This window comes from Arvicanthis niloticus, chromosome 5 (assembly GCF_011762505.2).
Source record: "Arvicanthis niloticus isolate mArvNil1 chromosome 5, mArvNil1.pat.X, whole genome shotgun sequence".
NCBI classification, from domain to species: Eukaryota; Metazoa; Chordata; class Mammalia; order Rodentia; family Muridae; genus Arvicanthis; species Arvicanthis niloticus.
Genome location: NC_047662.1, coordinates 59049333 through 59065644, shown reverse-complemented (window position 1 = coordinate 59065644; position 16312 = coordinate 59049333). Strand labels below are relative to the sequence as shown.

At 39.4% G+C, this 16312-nt stretch overlaps 1 protein-coding gene across 16 annotated transcripts in view; it reads right to left on the bottom strand.

Annotated features, from left to right (window-relative positions):
- Positions 1-16312, bottom strand: part of Elavl2 (ELAV like RNA binding protein 2) — a 125193-nt gene that overhangs the window by 44665 nt on the left and 64216 nt on the right. For 14 of the 16 annotated variants that reach the window (XM_034503313.2, XM_076934674.1, XM_034503312.2 and 11 more), the window contains one exon: positions 14207-14450. In XM_034503313.2, the coding sequence (XP_034359204.1) occupies positions 14207-14450 (244 nt within the window). The remainder of the gene's footprint in view (positions 1-14206; positions 14451-16312) is intronic. The other 2 variants (XM_034503314.2, XM_034503315.2) reach the window with 1 other exon arrangement.

Below are 16312 nucleotides of genomic sequence, written 5' to 3'. Positions count from 1 at the left end.
GACACATGCAGACACATGCAGACACATGCAGACATAATTTAAGAATTAAGTCCTTTTAAAAAAAAGTTCTTTCTTGGCTATATGGCAAATTCAAGGCTAGCCTCAAAAACTGAAATCACCAGGAAAAAAGAATAAAAAAAACTGAAAAATAAGTTTTTCAAAAACAAACAGCTAAGAACCCTAATCATTAGGTGACTATGGAGCTAAGACAGATTTTTTTTTTTTTCAATTCTCAAAGAAATTTTGTTGGTTTTTTTTTTTTTTTTTTTTTTCAAATAAAGAATTTATCACCTAATTAAGGGTTTCTGCAAGATTCTCTTCACCATCTCCCAAAGTTTGGTGTAGTCTTGGCCAGGCTTCCTATGGTTCCACCTCACCAGAACAGATATCTGATTCCTTTAAGCTTATACAAATTGCAACGTAACAGCGTAACACTGAATGAATTTATTTTTAAATAATTACACTTATGATTCTGCAGCAGGGACTTAGGAGGAGTAAATACACTGCAAATAAAATAAGACATAAGGTCTCCTCCAAGAGAACTCAGGACTGACTAAATGAAGGAGACAACTATGGCAGACTGAGTTGAAGAAGATGAATTATATCATCTGCAGAGAAACAGGCACAACTGGAGACAAGCACAGGAATAAATTATACCAGTTCCAAGAAGACAGGAAGACTAGAATTGTAGTCTCTCTTACTTGTAGGTTCTAGGTATTGTATCATATAGTAAGATCACTGCATGCACGTGTGTGTGTGTCTGTGTGTGTATTTAATGCCTGAGTGTACACACATTTCCTTATGTACCTGGCCACAAAGTAGCATTAATTAAAAATGAGCAAATAGGTAAGAGGAAAAAAGGTAATCCACAGGTGAGTCTGGTTTGACTACCAGATAGGTAAACAGTTGCTATAAGCAACAGAAATTGTAAAACTTTGCTAACCTCTGAGCTAAAAAAAACAGTGCACACCCTAAGTGGCCTGCAGGTTCAAGGACACCACTCTGTCACATTCCTACAGTTATTTTTTGCTCATATTCAAGGATGAGAAGCATGAGGAGGACACACAGGCAAGTGAGGACAGAGGCAGTCCATGAGGTAACCTGAGAGGAAGGGCCTCTGCACTGTGCCTCCTCTGCTTTGACATCGTACTATCTGGATTTGTTTCTTATAATGCTGGCAATCTGAAGCAAATATAAGATGGTTCAGAACCTCAGAGTCACATGAGGTTAAACACGTGAGTGTGTGTGTGTGTGTGTGTGTGCGCACACACACATAGGCTATATACAGCACAAATGGTACTCTCAACTTAAGAAGAGGAAATAAATAGACTTCCTTTGAGGTTTATTCAAAAGTAAACTCTGACAGAAAGCATTAAACACATGCATTACACATGTACAAATCATTACAGCACAAATCAAGAGAAATACAAATCTACTCTGGCTAATTAGCAAAAAGGAACTTACCGAAATAGATACAGAGGTGATTGGAAGGAAGATGAGCCTCCAGGGTTAATGAGATGTCAAACCAAACAAATGTCTCTGCCTCAATCTCCTCCTTCCACTGCCTCTTCAAATGCCCACATCAGCTAGCTCTGGTAGCTCTTGCCTCTAATCCCAGCATTCTGAGGGAGAACTGCTGGAAGACTAAGCTTCAGGCCTATGACAGAGTGGGACTGTGTCTTTAAAAAACAAAGTCAGAAAGAGAACCTGGATCCTGCCGCAAACTGCCTGAGTGACTCTTAGTCCTTTTCCTGGCCTTGCTTTCTGTAGCAGTCTCCAGGAGGAAATGCCCATCTGCCTTTCCTCCCACCACACTATACACAGAATGAGAAGTCACATGCAGAATGGTCCAAAGATAAGAAAACGAGTCAACTTTCCATAAACTCACAAAGTTCCTTGCAAATCTTTCCATCAAACCAAAAGGAGATAGTCCTCTTGCTGTTACGTAAGAGACTACAACAAAATCCCCTCTACCAGGAGATACACTCATCAAGTCATTGGCAAACCACACTAGACTGCTGCTCAGAACAACAAAAGAAGTCTGGACCATTCTGTATACCCCTCCTCCTAAGACCAGTTCTCTGCTCTCTACCTTACCCCAAACCATGACCTTCCTTCTCTCCTCTTTCTTCAACACACAAGTATCACTCTATGAATCAAGAATGCAACAGTGCACCTGCTCCCAAACATATTCAAAGTTCTCACACGGGCTGAATAGCAGCAGCACCACTGTGACCAAATAAGACATAACAGCTTCGGCAACAGGACATTTTCCTCTTCACTCAAGTTTAACATCTGCAAGCCCTGGTTTCAATCCTCCACATTGAGGAGTGTGAGGTGGAGTTAATATAAAAATTTAAGACTTTAACCATAAGAAATATTACATTTTTATTATTTTAAATTCATAAAATTAGGAGAGGGTGCTTTCTGTTAAGCCCCAACACATGCAATTGCTTTTCAGCTTTCAGTAGCCAACTCCTAAAAACAAGAAGAGTCAGTCACTGAGAATGATGTCCCCAGTCACATGTTCCAGCAGCAGCAAGCATGCAGCTGATGTTGAGCAGGAAGGCAGAGTTCATCTTGTAGGCCCAAGATTTAAAGGGAATACTGCTCTACATGGTGACACAAGCTAACATGTTGCAAAACAGCTACTGACCACTTGTTTCTAATGTCACATGTATCAGCATCTACCCCTCAAGGCAGCTTCAAGAAGATACTGAATCCTAAAGAATCGTCCCTGGTATCTGGGGGTCAGGGGGAATGGCTCTGAGGGTTTAAGACAAATTTCTTGAAGGGTGGATGGAAGGGTACTTGGAAAAGGGGGTTAATAAATGGGAAAACCAAACTACAGAAGGAAATTCTCACTCTTATTTGTCAGCTCCTATTGGAGAAATCTGATACCTCGTTATCCCTCAACAAATGAAGGAAGGCCTTTGGTTGGTTGGTTGGTTGTCTGTCTGTCTGTTTGTTTGTTTTGGAAAAACAGCCATCTGGCTCAAAGCCAGGAAAGAACATACGGCTCCCTTGTACTGAAGACTAGGTCCAGATAGAGTATTTTCAAAACTCTGAGGATTAAAATCTCAACTGCATGAAGGAAGCTAACAACAGATGACTCTGAAATCTATTTTCTAAAGATTGATTTTCATTTTGTGTGTACAGATATTTTGCCTGTGTATTATGAACTTGCCTAGTGCTGGAGTCCAGAAGAGCATGTCAGTTCTTCTGGAACTGGGGTAATAGACAGTTGTAATATACCATGTAGGTACCAGGAATCTAACCAAGGTCCTCTTGAAGAACAGCTAGTGTTCTTAACTGTTCAGCTATCCCTCTAGCTCTAGTCTGTATCAATTTTTAACACCAGGTCTAGATTTAGATGTTCTAGAACCTGAAAGTAGGGGTTACTAAATGTCACCTTGGCTTTCTGTCAAAGCTTTTGGCTTCTAATACTTTATAAAAGAAAATGTGTGTATATATAACAAATCAATATTTAGAATTCTGAATTTACATCTTTTCTAACACCTATGAACATATCCCTCCACTAATAGCCTAGAAACATCAGTAAAGGTTTTTAAAGGTTTAAAACAATGGTCTGAAACATTGAGGTTTTAACAAGTTAAATAGCAATTCTCTGTGTTTGAGGTGAGTGCTATATGAATCAACAGAGCAAAAGGATCTTGAACTGTCCTTGAGGAGGGCTGCCTCAGTGCTCAAAGTCAGAACTCCAGGGGAAAAAAACCTGTGATGTTATTAGGAGATTATTAGGAAGAGGTGTTCACCTGGCTTGACACCGTATTCAGACTGTTTGGATCCTTTTAAAGCTGACTAATCACTCAGAAGGGAAAACAGTCACTGGAGGTGGATGGAAGGAGGAATCTGGGTGGAAGAGGAGATAGAGAGGGGGTTGGGGTATGAGATATAGGGAGAGCCAGGAAGAGAGTGAAGAGATAGGGGTGGGATGGGGGACATCACTAGGATGTGGAAGATCCCTGGTATATGAGTGAGGCCTCAGGGAGTCTATGAGGGTGACTCTAGCTGAGACTCCTGGCAGTGGGGGATATGGAGACTGAAGTGGCCACCTCCTGTAGCCAGACAGAACTCTTAAGTAGAGGCATAAGGACACCAACCCACATACAAAACCTTCAACCCAAAAAAGTGCAGGGACAAAGATGGAGCAGAGATGGAGAAAATGGCCAGCCTATGACTGAGCAAACTTAAGAACTATCCCACAGGCCAAGAACCAATCCCTGATACTATTAATGATATTCTGTTATACTGTAGACAGGAACCTATCAAAACTATCCTCTGAGAGGCTCCAACCAGCATCCGACCAGACGCACAGACCCACAGTCAAACATTAAATGGACCTCAGGGAGACTTATGGAAGTATTTGGGGGAAGGATTGAGAGACCTGGAAGGTATAGGGACTCCATATAAGACCAACAGAGTCAACTAACCTGGATCCTTGGAAGCTCCCAGAGATTGAACCACCAACCAACAAGCATACATGCACATATTTAGCATACTTGGAGCTTGGTCAACTGACTCGGGGAATGTCCCTGACTCTCTTGCCTGCCTGTGGATCTTGTTCCCCTAACTGGTCTGCTTTGTATGGTGGTCTCAGTGGAAGAGGATGTGCCTAGTACTACCTCAAGTTACCTAGTAGTAACCTGATGTGCTAAGGTGGACTTGTACCCAGCCCACACCTTTCTCATTAGAGAAGAGGAGGGAGAATGGAGAGAGGGACTGTGTGAGGGGTTGGGACTTCGAGAAGGAGTAGGGGCTGCAATCCAGATGTAAACTTAATTAATTAATCAAAGAAAAAATATAAAGCAGACTAAGAGCAACTATCGTCCATTCCAGCTGTGTGATGAAAAGCTCTCATATGAGTCCCAAGGTCAGTAGATCGTAGACCCCAATGTTAATGACCAGGTCTTTCTTATTTGGACATTAAAACATCAACATGAGAGGAAGTAAACCTTCTAGTGACCTTGAAGACTGAACGGTATTTCTAGTTTATGTTTACCTGCATCTGTACCTCCCTTAAAGTTTTTCTTAAAAGGGAGATTTGACTTCCTAAAGGTAGAGTCCAAGGTCAAACAGGCTATGAGAGATCATGGGCAAGGTAATAAGTCTGTCATCCTACACAGCGAAACGTAACATTTTAATTGAGCAGAGGATGGCGTAAATATAAAATTGGTAAGTCATACACGCTCTCTCCCTTCAGAATCAAAGCACTATGTTGAAAACAGAATTGCAACAAAAAGTACAATGATGAGAGGACTCATTAAGAACTAAAAATAAACTCTAATTCACAATATGCATAAGGACTTAACAAAAAAGGAAAACAAGATGTAAAACTGCATCTGCTAAGTTAACCATGCCCTCGCGGAAATCGCCCCACATCCCCACACAAACCGAAGTCTGTAGAAATCTGTGTGAGGGAAGGAAGCAGTGCTTTAAATGTTTTCAATGAATGTTTCAACAGAAAAGAAAACAAAGTGACAGCATTTTTTTTCTTCTTCTTCTAAGTCCTATGATCTGCTAACACTGCAGAAATGCTGGGCTTCCTTACATCCAAGCCCCTGTTCTCTGTACTTCTCTATCTGAATGCCTTAGTTGATGAAATCAGAAGGTTAGCATGTGTACTTGTGATTTACATTTAAGGGACAGTCAGCTGAAGGAACAGGGCATCTATAAAAGTGCAAGGGAGTCACTCTTAACATTTTACAAATCAACACTAACACCTTACAGCTAATGTAACAACGTGCTCTTTCTAGGTCAGTAATATCCCACTCATGCTTTAAGTCAGACCATCACTCTAACACACACACACACACACACACACACACACACACACACACACAAATGTATATACAATACCACATAGAACACTTCCTATACAGCAGATCTCTAGCTCACCGAGGCTGGCGTAATAGCATCAATGACCTTCCTAGGCTCCTTTAACTTCCTATTCCTTCTTTGTCTAATCTCCTAGTTCATGTATAGGCTGTAAAATCAGCTTTGTATTCTTCCCAGACCATGCAATTATAGGTAAAGGAGATATTTTTCCAAAACCAAAATGAAGTTTGGAGTCAACAATTCCAATAAGGTTAAAAAACAAGCCAAATGACCATGATGGACTTTAACCCAAGTATAAAAAATGTAGTAGTGAGTGTGTGCACTCATGTATGCACATGTGTGTCTGGGTGCCCAAAGCACGCATAGAAGCCAGGAGATATGTGGTGTCCTCTACACCATATTCTCCCTGAATCCCTTGAGAAGAAGGTCTTTCCCTGAACTTGGAGATTGCTGCCTTTTAGGTAGGCTGAGTGGCCAGTGACTCCTCAAGACCCTGAAGTGTCTCACATACCACACTACCACACTACCACACTGGTTACAGGTGTCCACAGCCACACTCAGTCTTCTCACATAAGCACTGAGGAGTTTGACTGATAGTAGGTCCACATGTTTGCTCACTCATGCTCTCTTCTCACCAGTTAAACCATCGCCCTAGCCTGTGAAAATGGAGTACAACTTTCAAAACTAGTGCTTAACTCCAGTGTTTAGAAGGTTCTGGTCAATCTACATTGTACCCATTTAACATGAGAATAAAGACCACAGCTTAAACCCACCTTGCAAAATCTTTCCTTGGAGGATTATAAAGTACAAAACAGAAATATTTATTTGAAATTATAGTTATGGTCGCCCCTCAAATGAGACAGACGTGTAGGTGGTACTCTGCCTACGAGATCACTGTGCAGCTACAAGCCCAATATATCTTTTTTAACTGGGAATCAGTTTCATCACAATACTTGTAAAGGCCACCAATGCTATTCTAATTCTTAAAGCCCTCAATCACAAAGCTGGGTGTGGTGGTGTGCATTTGTAACCCCAAGACTCAAAAGCTAGAAGCAGGAGAATTAGTTGAGGCTAGCCTTGGCTACACAATGAGTTGAAAACAAGTATGGGCTAATAGACCTTGTCTCAAAGCTTAATAAAAGAAAAAATGTGTGCATTGTTTATGTCCAATAAAGAGGGGCCCTAACACTGTCAAAATTTAACATTCTAAAACTTCAGAGAAGAAAAGGTAAGAAGAAAAAAAAATTAAGTCTCTGTATACAGAACTAACAAGTCAAATGACATTCACAAATAAAATGCCAGGAAGTATTTGTTCAAGTTGACCTTTTCACAGGAGGGTTTCCACAACAGAATGTGGCAGCAGCAGCATGCTCAGGTGAAAGTCAATTAGCAGAAAATGAAGCTGACAAGTTCTGAAGCATACGTGTAACCTCAGTGACCAAGCACTCCGTTCAGGAGTATTCAAGGAAAATGTTCCAGTGAGGTTTTTGAAATGTCCCGGTAAATTCACATTTTTGACAAGGTCTAAGAAAAATAAATTGTAGTGCTATGATAGTCAAGTCAATAAGGTAATGAATGAGTGAAAACATCAAAGTCAAGCTGATTCTTGACTAGAGATGAGGGGGAGGTATGCTTTAGATGAGAATGTCCCTTACAAACTCATGTATTTCAACACTTAGTCCCCAGCTGATGGCACTGGGGAGGTTACCAAATGTTAGCATGTGGAGCTTTGCATACTTTGAATATGAATAAACGCATCCCACTTCCAGTTGGTTCTCTGCTTCCAGCTTTCAGGTGAGAGGTGATCAGCCAGCTTCCCTTTCCACCTACCTGTGGCAATATCGCCCTTCTCAGCTATTATGGCCTCTCCTTCTGGAACTATCAGCAAAAATAAAGTCTTCCTTCTGTAAGTTGCTTTTGGTCATAGTATTTTTTATCTTACTAATAGAAAAGTAACTAATACAGTAGATAATTCAGCTTCATATCTGAACAGAAAATCCAGTAATATCACCCTAATATAGTCTGCTCTTACAAAGGCACTATTTAAGCTACAAAGATGGACAAGAATCAACAAAAGCAAGAATGGATCTCTGCCCAGCTCCTGTTGGACCCCCAAAGCAAGGCATAGATTCCCTTCAGGGTCTGTGTGTTCCTCATCCCACATCAACTAAAGGAATGACCTCCGTCATTACAGATGACAGACCTGAGACAAGTTAACACAAACATGCCTTGCTAAAACAACCCTTGTTCTGTTTTTGTTTCTGTATAGATTTCCTAGAACCTGTCCTAATAATTTACCATCCTTTTCCTTTTAAAAAAATTCTGTTCAGCTGGTCAGTGGTGGCACATGCCTTTAACCCCAGCACTTGGGAGGCAGAGGCAGGCAGATTTATGAGTTCGAGGCCAGCCTGGTCTACAGAGTGAGTTTCAGGACAGCCAGGGCTATACAGAGAAACCCTGTCTTGAACACCCCCCCACCTCCAAAATTGTGTTCACTCCCTTATTTAACTACTACTTTGAATTTCATTAATTTCCTGTATTCATACAGTAAACCTAACAGATTAGAAGATTTTCCTCTCTAAAAGGGGTAAAGTACTGGTAAACTTCTTAAATATGTACACATAGATATGTACATATTTCAGTAATTTTGTATTGGCATTAATCAACACTGACACCAAAAACTGTTAGATAAAAATACCCACTTTAGGGAATGAAGAGATGGCTCAGCAGTTAACAGTGCTTACTGCTCTTGCAAAGGACCCAGAGATTCAGTTCTTAGAACCCACATCAGGTGACTCATAACAGCCTACAACTCCAGCCCCAGGGAGTCCAATGTCCTTTGGCTTTTGCAAGTTCCTATATGCCAATGGTTGCATATAAATTCATGTAGGCATACATATACACATGAGTTTGAAAACAGTATTTTAAAACTACCTACTGTAGGGCTGGAAAGATGTTTCAGTGAGCAAGAGTACTTGAAGTTTAGATTTGAGTTCAAATTCTCTAGAATCCATGTTAAATGCCTGGCATAGCCAAACCACTTTAAGCAATAGAGAGGCAGATCCTGAGAGCTCCCTGTTTAGGCCACCAAGGCTGATGAACAAGCTTGCAGTTTAATGAGACCCAATCTTGAGGCAACAATGTGGATGTCCTGCTCTGACCTTCATACATATTCACACTCACATGCACATACTATACTCCCCTCAACACACACACACACACACACACACACACACACACACACACACACACACAGTTTGATTAACACAACAAAAATGAGTCTGGGTTAAATTCCAAAGCCTTCCCCAAACCTTTGTGACAAATTTTTGTAATGTTGATCTCGTAATTTGAGCTGATTAACCATAACCTTTGGGAAAAAAAAAAGGTACATGAAAAATAATATTGTCTAACAATATACTGATAAAATCCACAAGTTTCGCCGCTATGGTTTACTGGTTTGGGATGTTTCAAATTTTCATTATAGTTCCATAAATCTGATGCAAATTTTATTTTACATTAATTTAGCTCTAAAATCTAAATTATTAAGGCTAGATAGGTATCTACAAAGTGCTCATCCTGGGCTTCAGACCTGAAAACACATGCATCCTTGCCACTAACCTAATGATGAAACAACACAGAGGCTCAGAATGGGTGTTTTTGAAGTTCCTGCCCACCGACATGCCAGGCCACCCTGCTGTTGTTAACTACTTGTCTCAGAATGCTTGATCACTTGACACTATATCCACTCCAAGTAATAACTGACAGACAGCACTGTATTTTCAAATTAACATTCATCAAAACAGCCTGTGTCCACCATGACTGAAAGCAAACAAATGCTATTAAATTAGAAGATATGTATTAGAATAATAAAAAAATACCATTATCTATTTCGATCCTGAGTAGTTAAGATTACATTTAATTTAAAAAGGAAGGTATCAAATGTCTGAAAATCACAGTGTTGTGGTAAACAAGAATAAAAACCAGCTCTAGAGTTCTCAGGAAGCTAAGAATTTGGCTCCGCCCCCTAAAGGGAGGAAATAGCCTGTTACCATTCAATTATACCTAACAAGGGTGATCAACACCTGCAAAGTCTCTGGGTACCTCAAGTTGTTTGTTTGCTTTGCATCTGGTCTTTCCTTTTGTCTATTGGAAAACTTCTAACTGAATGCAAATAAAGTCAGCAGAGAAGGTGCCCTCATAGGATGATAATGAGTAAAAGAGGAGCACCACACCAAGATAAAACAAGCAGCCCCATTACCTAAGGCCCAAACTGTAACCCTGGGAGCCCTTCCTTTTCCAAGAAACGAAACATGATTATTATGATACCACTATCCTGTTTTGGAAAGTAAATTACATAAGGGATATCCATGGGGGCAGTTGGTCAGTTAAGACAGAACCCCAAGATTCTGAATTATAACACCTCTAGTCCTAGTTGCTAAGAATGAACTCATCAGAGACCAGGGGTCATGGAGGGACCCTTTAAGCTTAAGCTAATCATGAATGAGGCACCTCAGTTTCAGCACCTTACTCCGCCACTACAATAACAAACAAGTAGAAGACCTAGGAGCCCCTCATGATGTCTTCCTGACGAACTAAAGAAAACTCCATAGGTTACGCACAGGCTCCTAGTCATGAAGTCTGAAGGAGACCTAATGCCTTGTACTTTCTAGAATGTACTAACTTTACAGCTGCCTGGGCATCCACAGTCCAAGAGACTCTGATGATTCAACTGTTGAGGCTTTACAAACAGCTGTGGAGGTCTTTGGCTTCAAATTTCCAAAGCATCCAGAATCTAAGGCTCATTGGGGCTGTTGGTTGGTTGGTTTTGTTCTAACTATTTTTTCTTAGGCAAATTTGTTGCCAGATGTAAGAATCACTGATCTAAAACACTCAAGTACACAGCCACTGATTCAACTGTGAGAGAAACGTGGGTGTTTTTATCTATGTGGTATAACCTATAGTCTTGACCTCAAAACTCTTCCATTCCCTTTCCAAACACAACACCCTCTCCATAAGATGGCCCATTGGTAGCCCTGTAAAAGTTGTATTCTACCTAATTATTTATTAGTTTGTTCTGTGGTTAAATTCAAAGCAAGTTCTTTACCACCAGGAAATGGCAAAGAGAAAATGCCCAGGCAAATAATGAGAAGATGAGAATCCTAGCCACTGTTCTACTCCTAGGCTTCTTAGCTCATGCACTTCCCAGTATCATGCTCATCATATGCTCACAATCATCGTTTCTGACCAAACCACAGTCTCAAGAACGTCAGACTAAACTGGTAAGTGCTTAAATAATTTTTGAGGGCTTTTGTAGCTTTGAAAGTCTTTATGAGTGCCACATACCTCTAATCCCCAGCTCTTGGAAAGCTGAACTAAGATAATGGCCAGTTTCAGAACAGCCTGGACTGCATAGCAGAAAACTATCTCAAAGGAAATCAATGGGGAAAGCACACAGTGTGACTATGACACACACACAGTGTAACTATGGCACCCACTGTAGAATTTCCTGGACTTGCTACTGGCTTTCTGGATATATATTCCCAGTTTCCTTATATTCCCAGTGACTATTTTAGAAAAACCTCAAGTAGAAATTAAGAATTCAAATGTAAAGAATGATGCCTGTCTGCAAATATTTACTTTATCCCACACTAAAATATTTTGGGTCTTCTGCTTTTATTATTATTTGGGGGAAGGAGTTTGAGACAAGGATCTTCTATGTAGACCAGGCTGTCTTAAAACGTTCTCTAGTGTCTAGTGTCTTAGGCTAGTGTCTAAACTCATGAGAGTTGATTGCCTCTACTTCATGAGTGTGCGAATTAAAGGAGTGAGCCACCTCACCCACCTCCAATCTTCAGGATTTATTAGTGGAAAGTTTCAAGTTTCATACAATGAGTTTTCCTAATATTCACCCCACTAACTACTCCTAGATCGACCCCTGAGTTCTCTATTTATCCAACCCTGTATTCAAGAATTTTCTTCAAAACCCTTCAAGACCAGAATGTGTGGCCTAAAATATTCTTGAATGTGTGGTCTTCCAGTGGAGTACAGTCAACTTTTCAGGGGCTATACTCCTAAGAGAAAACTGACCCTTATTTTCTCATCAGCTAACAACTGCAAATCACTTCACAATTAGAGGCAGGAGTGTGTGCTGGATTTGATCTAGCTTGGGCTTGCACTGGTTTTGGGTACCCCTGTTGAGGTAATATGCTTTCCTGATTTCAATAGGAATTATACAATCACGAACTCTCTCTAACTGCAAGGATAGTGATGCAAAGGGGCATCAAGAATCAATTCCATCTCAGCATCTGTGTGTCTGAGGTAACACATGTTCCCATCACCACTACTTATCACACTGAAGCCAAAGAGCCCATAGATATGAAGACTGAGAACTCAAATTTACCCCATTATGCTTCATAATAACCTTGAACCTTGTAAAGGGTTTATAAAAAAAAAAAAAAAGACAATGCCATCTGATATCTACCCTTGGATAAGATGTGGAAACCTCCCTAAGATGTTTTCTGTGGCAAATGTTTAATGTGAAAGATGGATAAGCTTTTTAATATTTTCACTTACCACTCCCACTTTCATAAAAAAAAATTGTGATTTTTTTTTTTACATACTAGTCAAGCATCATCTTCCTATATTGGTAGGGTTACTACTGAGCAATTAAACAAGAAATCACAGGAACTGATGTTAGCCTGCATGCCATTTATCACACTTTACCACTTATTTCAAATAGTCTAAAAAATACACATGCAAAAAAATTGTTGTACTAAAACTATTAAAGATAAAATCCATATAGAGGACAGAATTGGTTTCTACCTTGCTCAATTTAAAAAAAAAAAAAAAAAGTCTCTATTAAATTCATACACTGGCAGTCCTCTGTTTGTAAAGGAAAATATTTGTATTCCTGAAAATAGCCAGGAATACAGCTCAGTGATAGAAGCTCACCTATAGGATCTATGAAGAGTTTGGTTCCATCACCATTCTACACACACACACACACACACACACACACACACACACACACACACACACGACTAAAGGAAATTTGATCCATTTGAGTCTGAGTACTCAACAACTGAAGAATTCTCCTGACAAGATAATGAACACAGAAGCAACACAATTAGCTAAAGACAGGATTAATCAGTATGTCTTAGAGGCAATGGGTTTCTTTTGAATCTGATATGAATAGATAAGCTGTCTGAGGTCTTCAGCTGTAGCTTCAGGGAACAAAACAATGAGGCTCAAGCAGCCGGCTCCAGGCAGTTAAAGATCTTGAAAAATGAGACTCTGAGGTTCACTTCAGAGCTGCTCAAAGTCTCACCTAGATGGAGTCCTAACCATCCCTAGTAGGACCTCCACTCTTAACTTCAAGTAACCGGGGTGAAGCCAGGACCCTTCATACCACTTTTAAGTAAACTTTAGTCATTCAAAGCTTACTTTGATTTGCTTGTTTATAAACTAAGTAAAGTAATTGTATGCACCACCGAAGTTCACATGAAAGACCCATGGGGTCTATCAACACTTAATGTCATATGGTTTTAGTATTTTAAAACAATTCCAGTAGGAACCATTAACTCCTATTCCAACAACATGTTCCTTAAATAAGTTTGGGCTTAAATAAGAACTTACTCACATTTTTAAAACAGCATACTAAAATTATTTTTTAACTGCCTATTACTGAAATTCAGCAAATGGGGAATCATTTAGGCCCAATTTCCCCTCTTTTCCTCCATCTTTACAGTAAAAAGGATGCTCATATTCTACAGCTTCTTTCTTTCTTAGAAACAGAACACAACCTCCCATTATTCTCTAATTCTATCATTGTAATTATTTATAACTGAAGACATGTTAGCCAGTACTGTATCATATGTTCTATAAGCAGAAGGACCAAAGTGACTTAATGGGAGAATTTTATTGTAAGGTACACCACCCCACTTTCTAAAACAAAATATTCTCTTTATAGCTAACTGTTGAACTGTTGAAATGTTCACTTACACAAGCTCAGGGGTACTGACAAAACAAAGGTTAAACTGAAAGTCACTGCTACACACGCATTTTTCCTAAAGCAGCATCCATTATCTCAGAATAAATTCAGTTTTCAGTTAAAATACATCTAGGTATGGTAGCTCACACTTGCATTCTCGGCATTCAGTAACCAAATATGGGACTGTCATGAATTCAAAACCAGCCTGACTGCACGGCCAAACTGCAGTAAAGAGTGAAGTCAGGTCTTTAAACAACAGCTAAAAAATAAATAATCAGATACAGCCTCCAAAAGCATTTTTTTTCATATTCTGACCCATGGTCCTTTAAATGTCAACCATCTACATAAATTGCATACCTGTTATTTTGTCTCTTACAAGCTTACAGGACTCTATCTCGCCAATGCTCCCAAAAAGACTCTTTAGTTCTTCCTGTGTCATGTTCTGAGGAAGATAGTTGACTATTAGGTTGGTCTTGCTGTCCTCTGTGTTCCCGGAGTCAACTGGTGAGGAGCAGTTGTTGTTTACAGTGGTTGGACCATTGGCTGTGTTATTGCAAGTTGGCCCATTAGACAGTTGTGTTTCCATGGCAGCAATTACCTGCTAAAAACAGAGAAAATAAGAAATGTCAGAATTCATATTTCACAACCTATTAGAGATTCCACCCAAGAGTTAAACACTTGTCACTAAACACAAGTCATTCTGCTGAGATTACAATAAAACTTCAACAAAAAGTGTAACACCCACGCTAATTTTATTCCATATTAAGCTATTCAACTTAAGGCAACAATTATATTTCCATATACATATTCCATACATGCACATAAGCACAGTTTAAATGTGGAAACATTTTCTAGAATCATACCCTGAGTGTAGTCATATACCCTCACTCACCTGTAGTATCCACAGAGGAAGTGATTTAATAGCAAAGGGCACAGAGTGTGTCCTGACTAAAAATCATTCTAGAAAATAAAAATGCTTAACATGCTGCCAAAACAAACAAGCAAACAAACAAAAAGTGATATATTAATTCTGAAGAAGATTCTTCAGTTCCTAAGAGTCAATTATCTAAGACGGACAGGCATCCATTAACAAAATCAAGGAGCAAAGGAGCAAAAGTACTTTCAAAAACAAAAATTTGTCAACATGTACTGTTTTGGTTACACACTGAAATGTTTTTGATTAACGTTTTGTACCACTATCATTGTTAAGAAATTAAAAAAAAATAGATGTTCTATGTTCAGAAGTGAAAGGGTAGGTTAACTTGGGAGTGAAACTATGAATATTCTGTCTACGATTGTAGACTCTATTTAGCCATTTTGTCAATTTGGCAGCTGATGACCACCAACAAATATCTATAACATGAAAACAGGATCCATAAACAATTCAGGATCATATTTTGCCTTGACTCTAATTTTAAGGACACAAGACCAAAAATATATATCCAGTTCACGAAAGCAGCAATATAAACACACAACTTCTCCAAACAGGGCAGCTCAAGGCTATTGGAAATACAAGTAGTAAGGTGTCCATAAACCAAACAAAAGATGAACAGCAGAGTTGGGGAAAATTGCCTCAAACAGTTCCAACTACTCTAAAAACGATTTATTATACAATTTTGGATGTAGTTTCCTAAAAGTAATTTGATGGGCTTTTAACAAAAGAGTTACAAACCACAGCCCCCACACTCTCCAAAAGCTTTTTCCAGTAACTCTCCAACTCTGGACAGCCACAACTATGGGGGAATCCAAAACTCAAAGCATCAGTTGAAAAGGTTACACTCTGTCTCATCCAATATAACTCTCAGCTCCCCAAAGAACTTCTCAAACCTGACAACTCAAAATGATGGCATGCTAGCTTTAGGAGGCTTTAATGTAGGAAAGGCAAAGAATTTGATAAAAGAAAAAAGCAAAGTAGAGGGGGAAAGGGGCTGGTTATAGGTGAATGGGAAAAACGTCTTTTAAAAAGCAAATTGCCTAAGAAAAAATAAAAGCATACATCTATGGATACAAAATCTCAATTGCCAAGGGAAGTTTACAAAGGAAAGCAGCACCAGACAGACTGGTCAACTGACCATATCCAAACTGGTGAGGGACAAGAATCAGCATAATCAAGTTAAAAATGGACTCAAGCCAGAGTAGTTAGGAAATAATCAACCTGTAACCTTTCAATAGCTTCATTTCTTTTCCAAAGAAATGAACTCCCCCCACCACCCCAAGATTTAAACTACTTTTCTTGGGTAAGTATTCTCAGGGAATACTTAAAGAATAATAAATAAGTCTTTGGACTTCTGTATGAAAAAAGTCAAAATATTTCAAGATATTATAATTGACATATTGCTTGAAAATGAGAAGGGAGGCTTCAGATTTTCTGGTAAAAGTCTGACTGTTCCAGTTTGTGGGCTGGTTGTGAATCACTCTTCTCACACAAAACTCTCATAGGGCTACCTCTGCTCAGCAACTGTA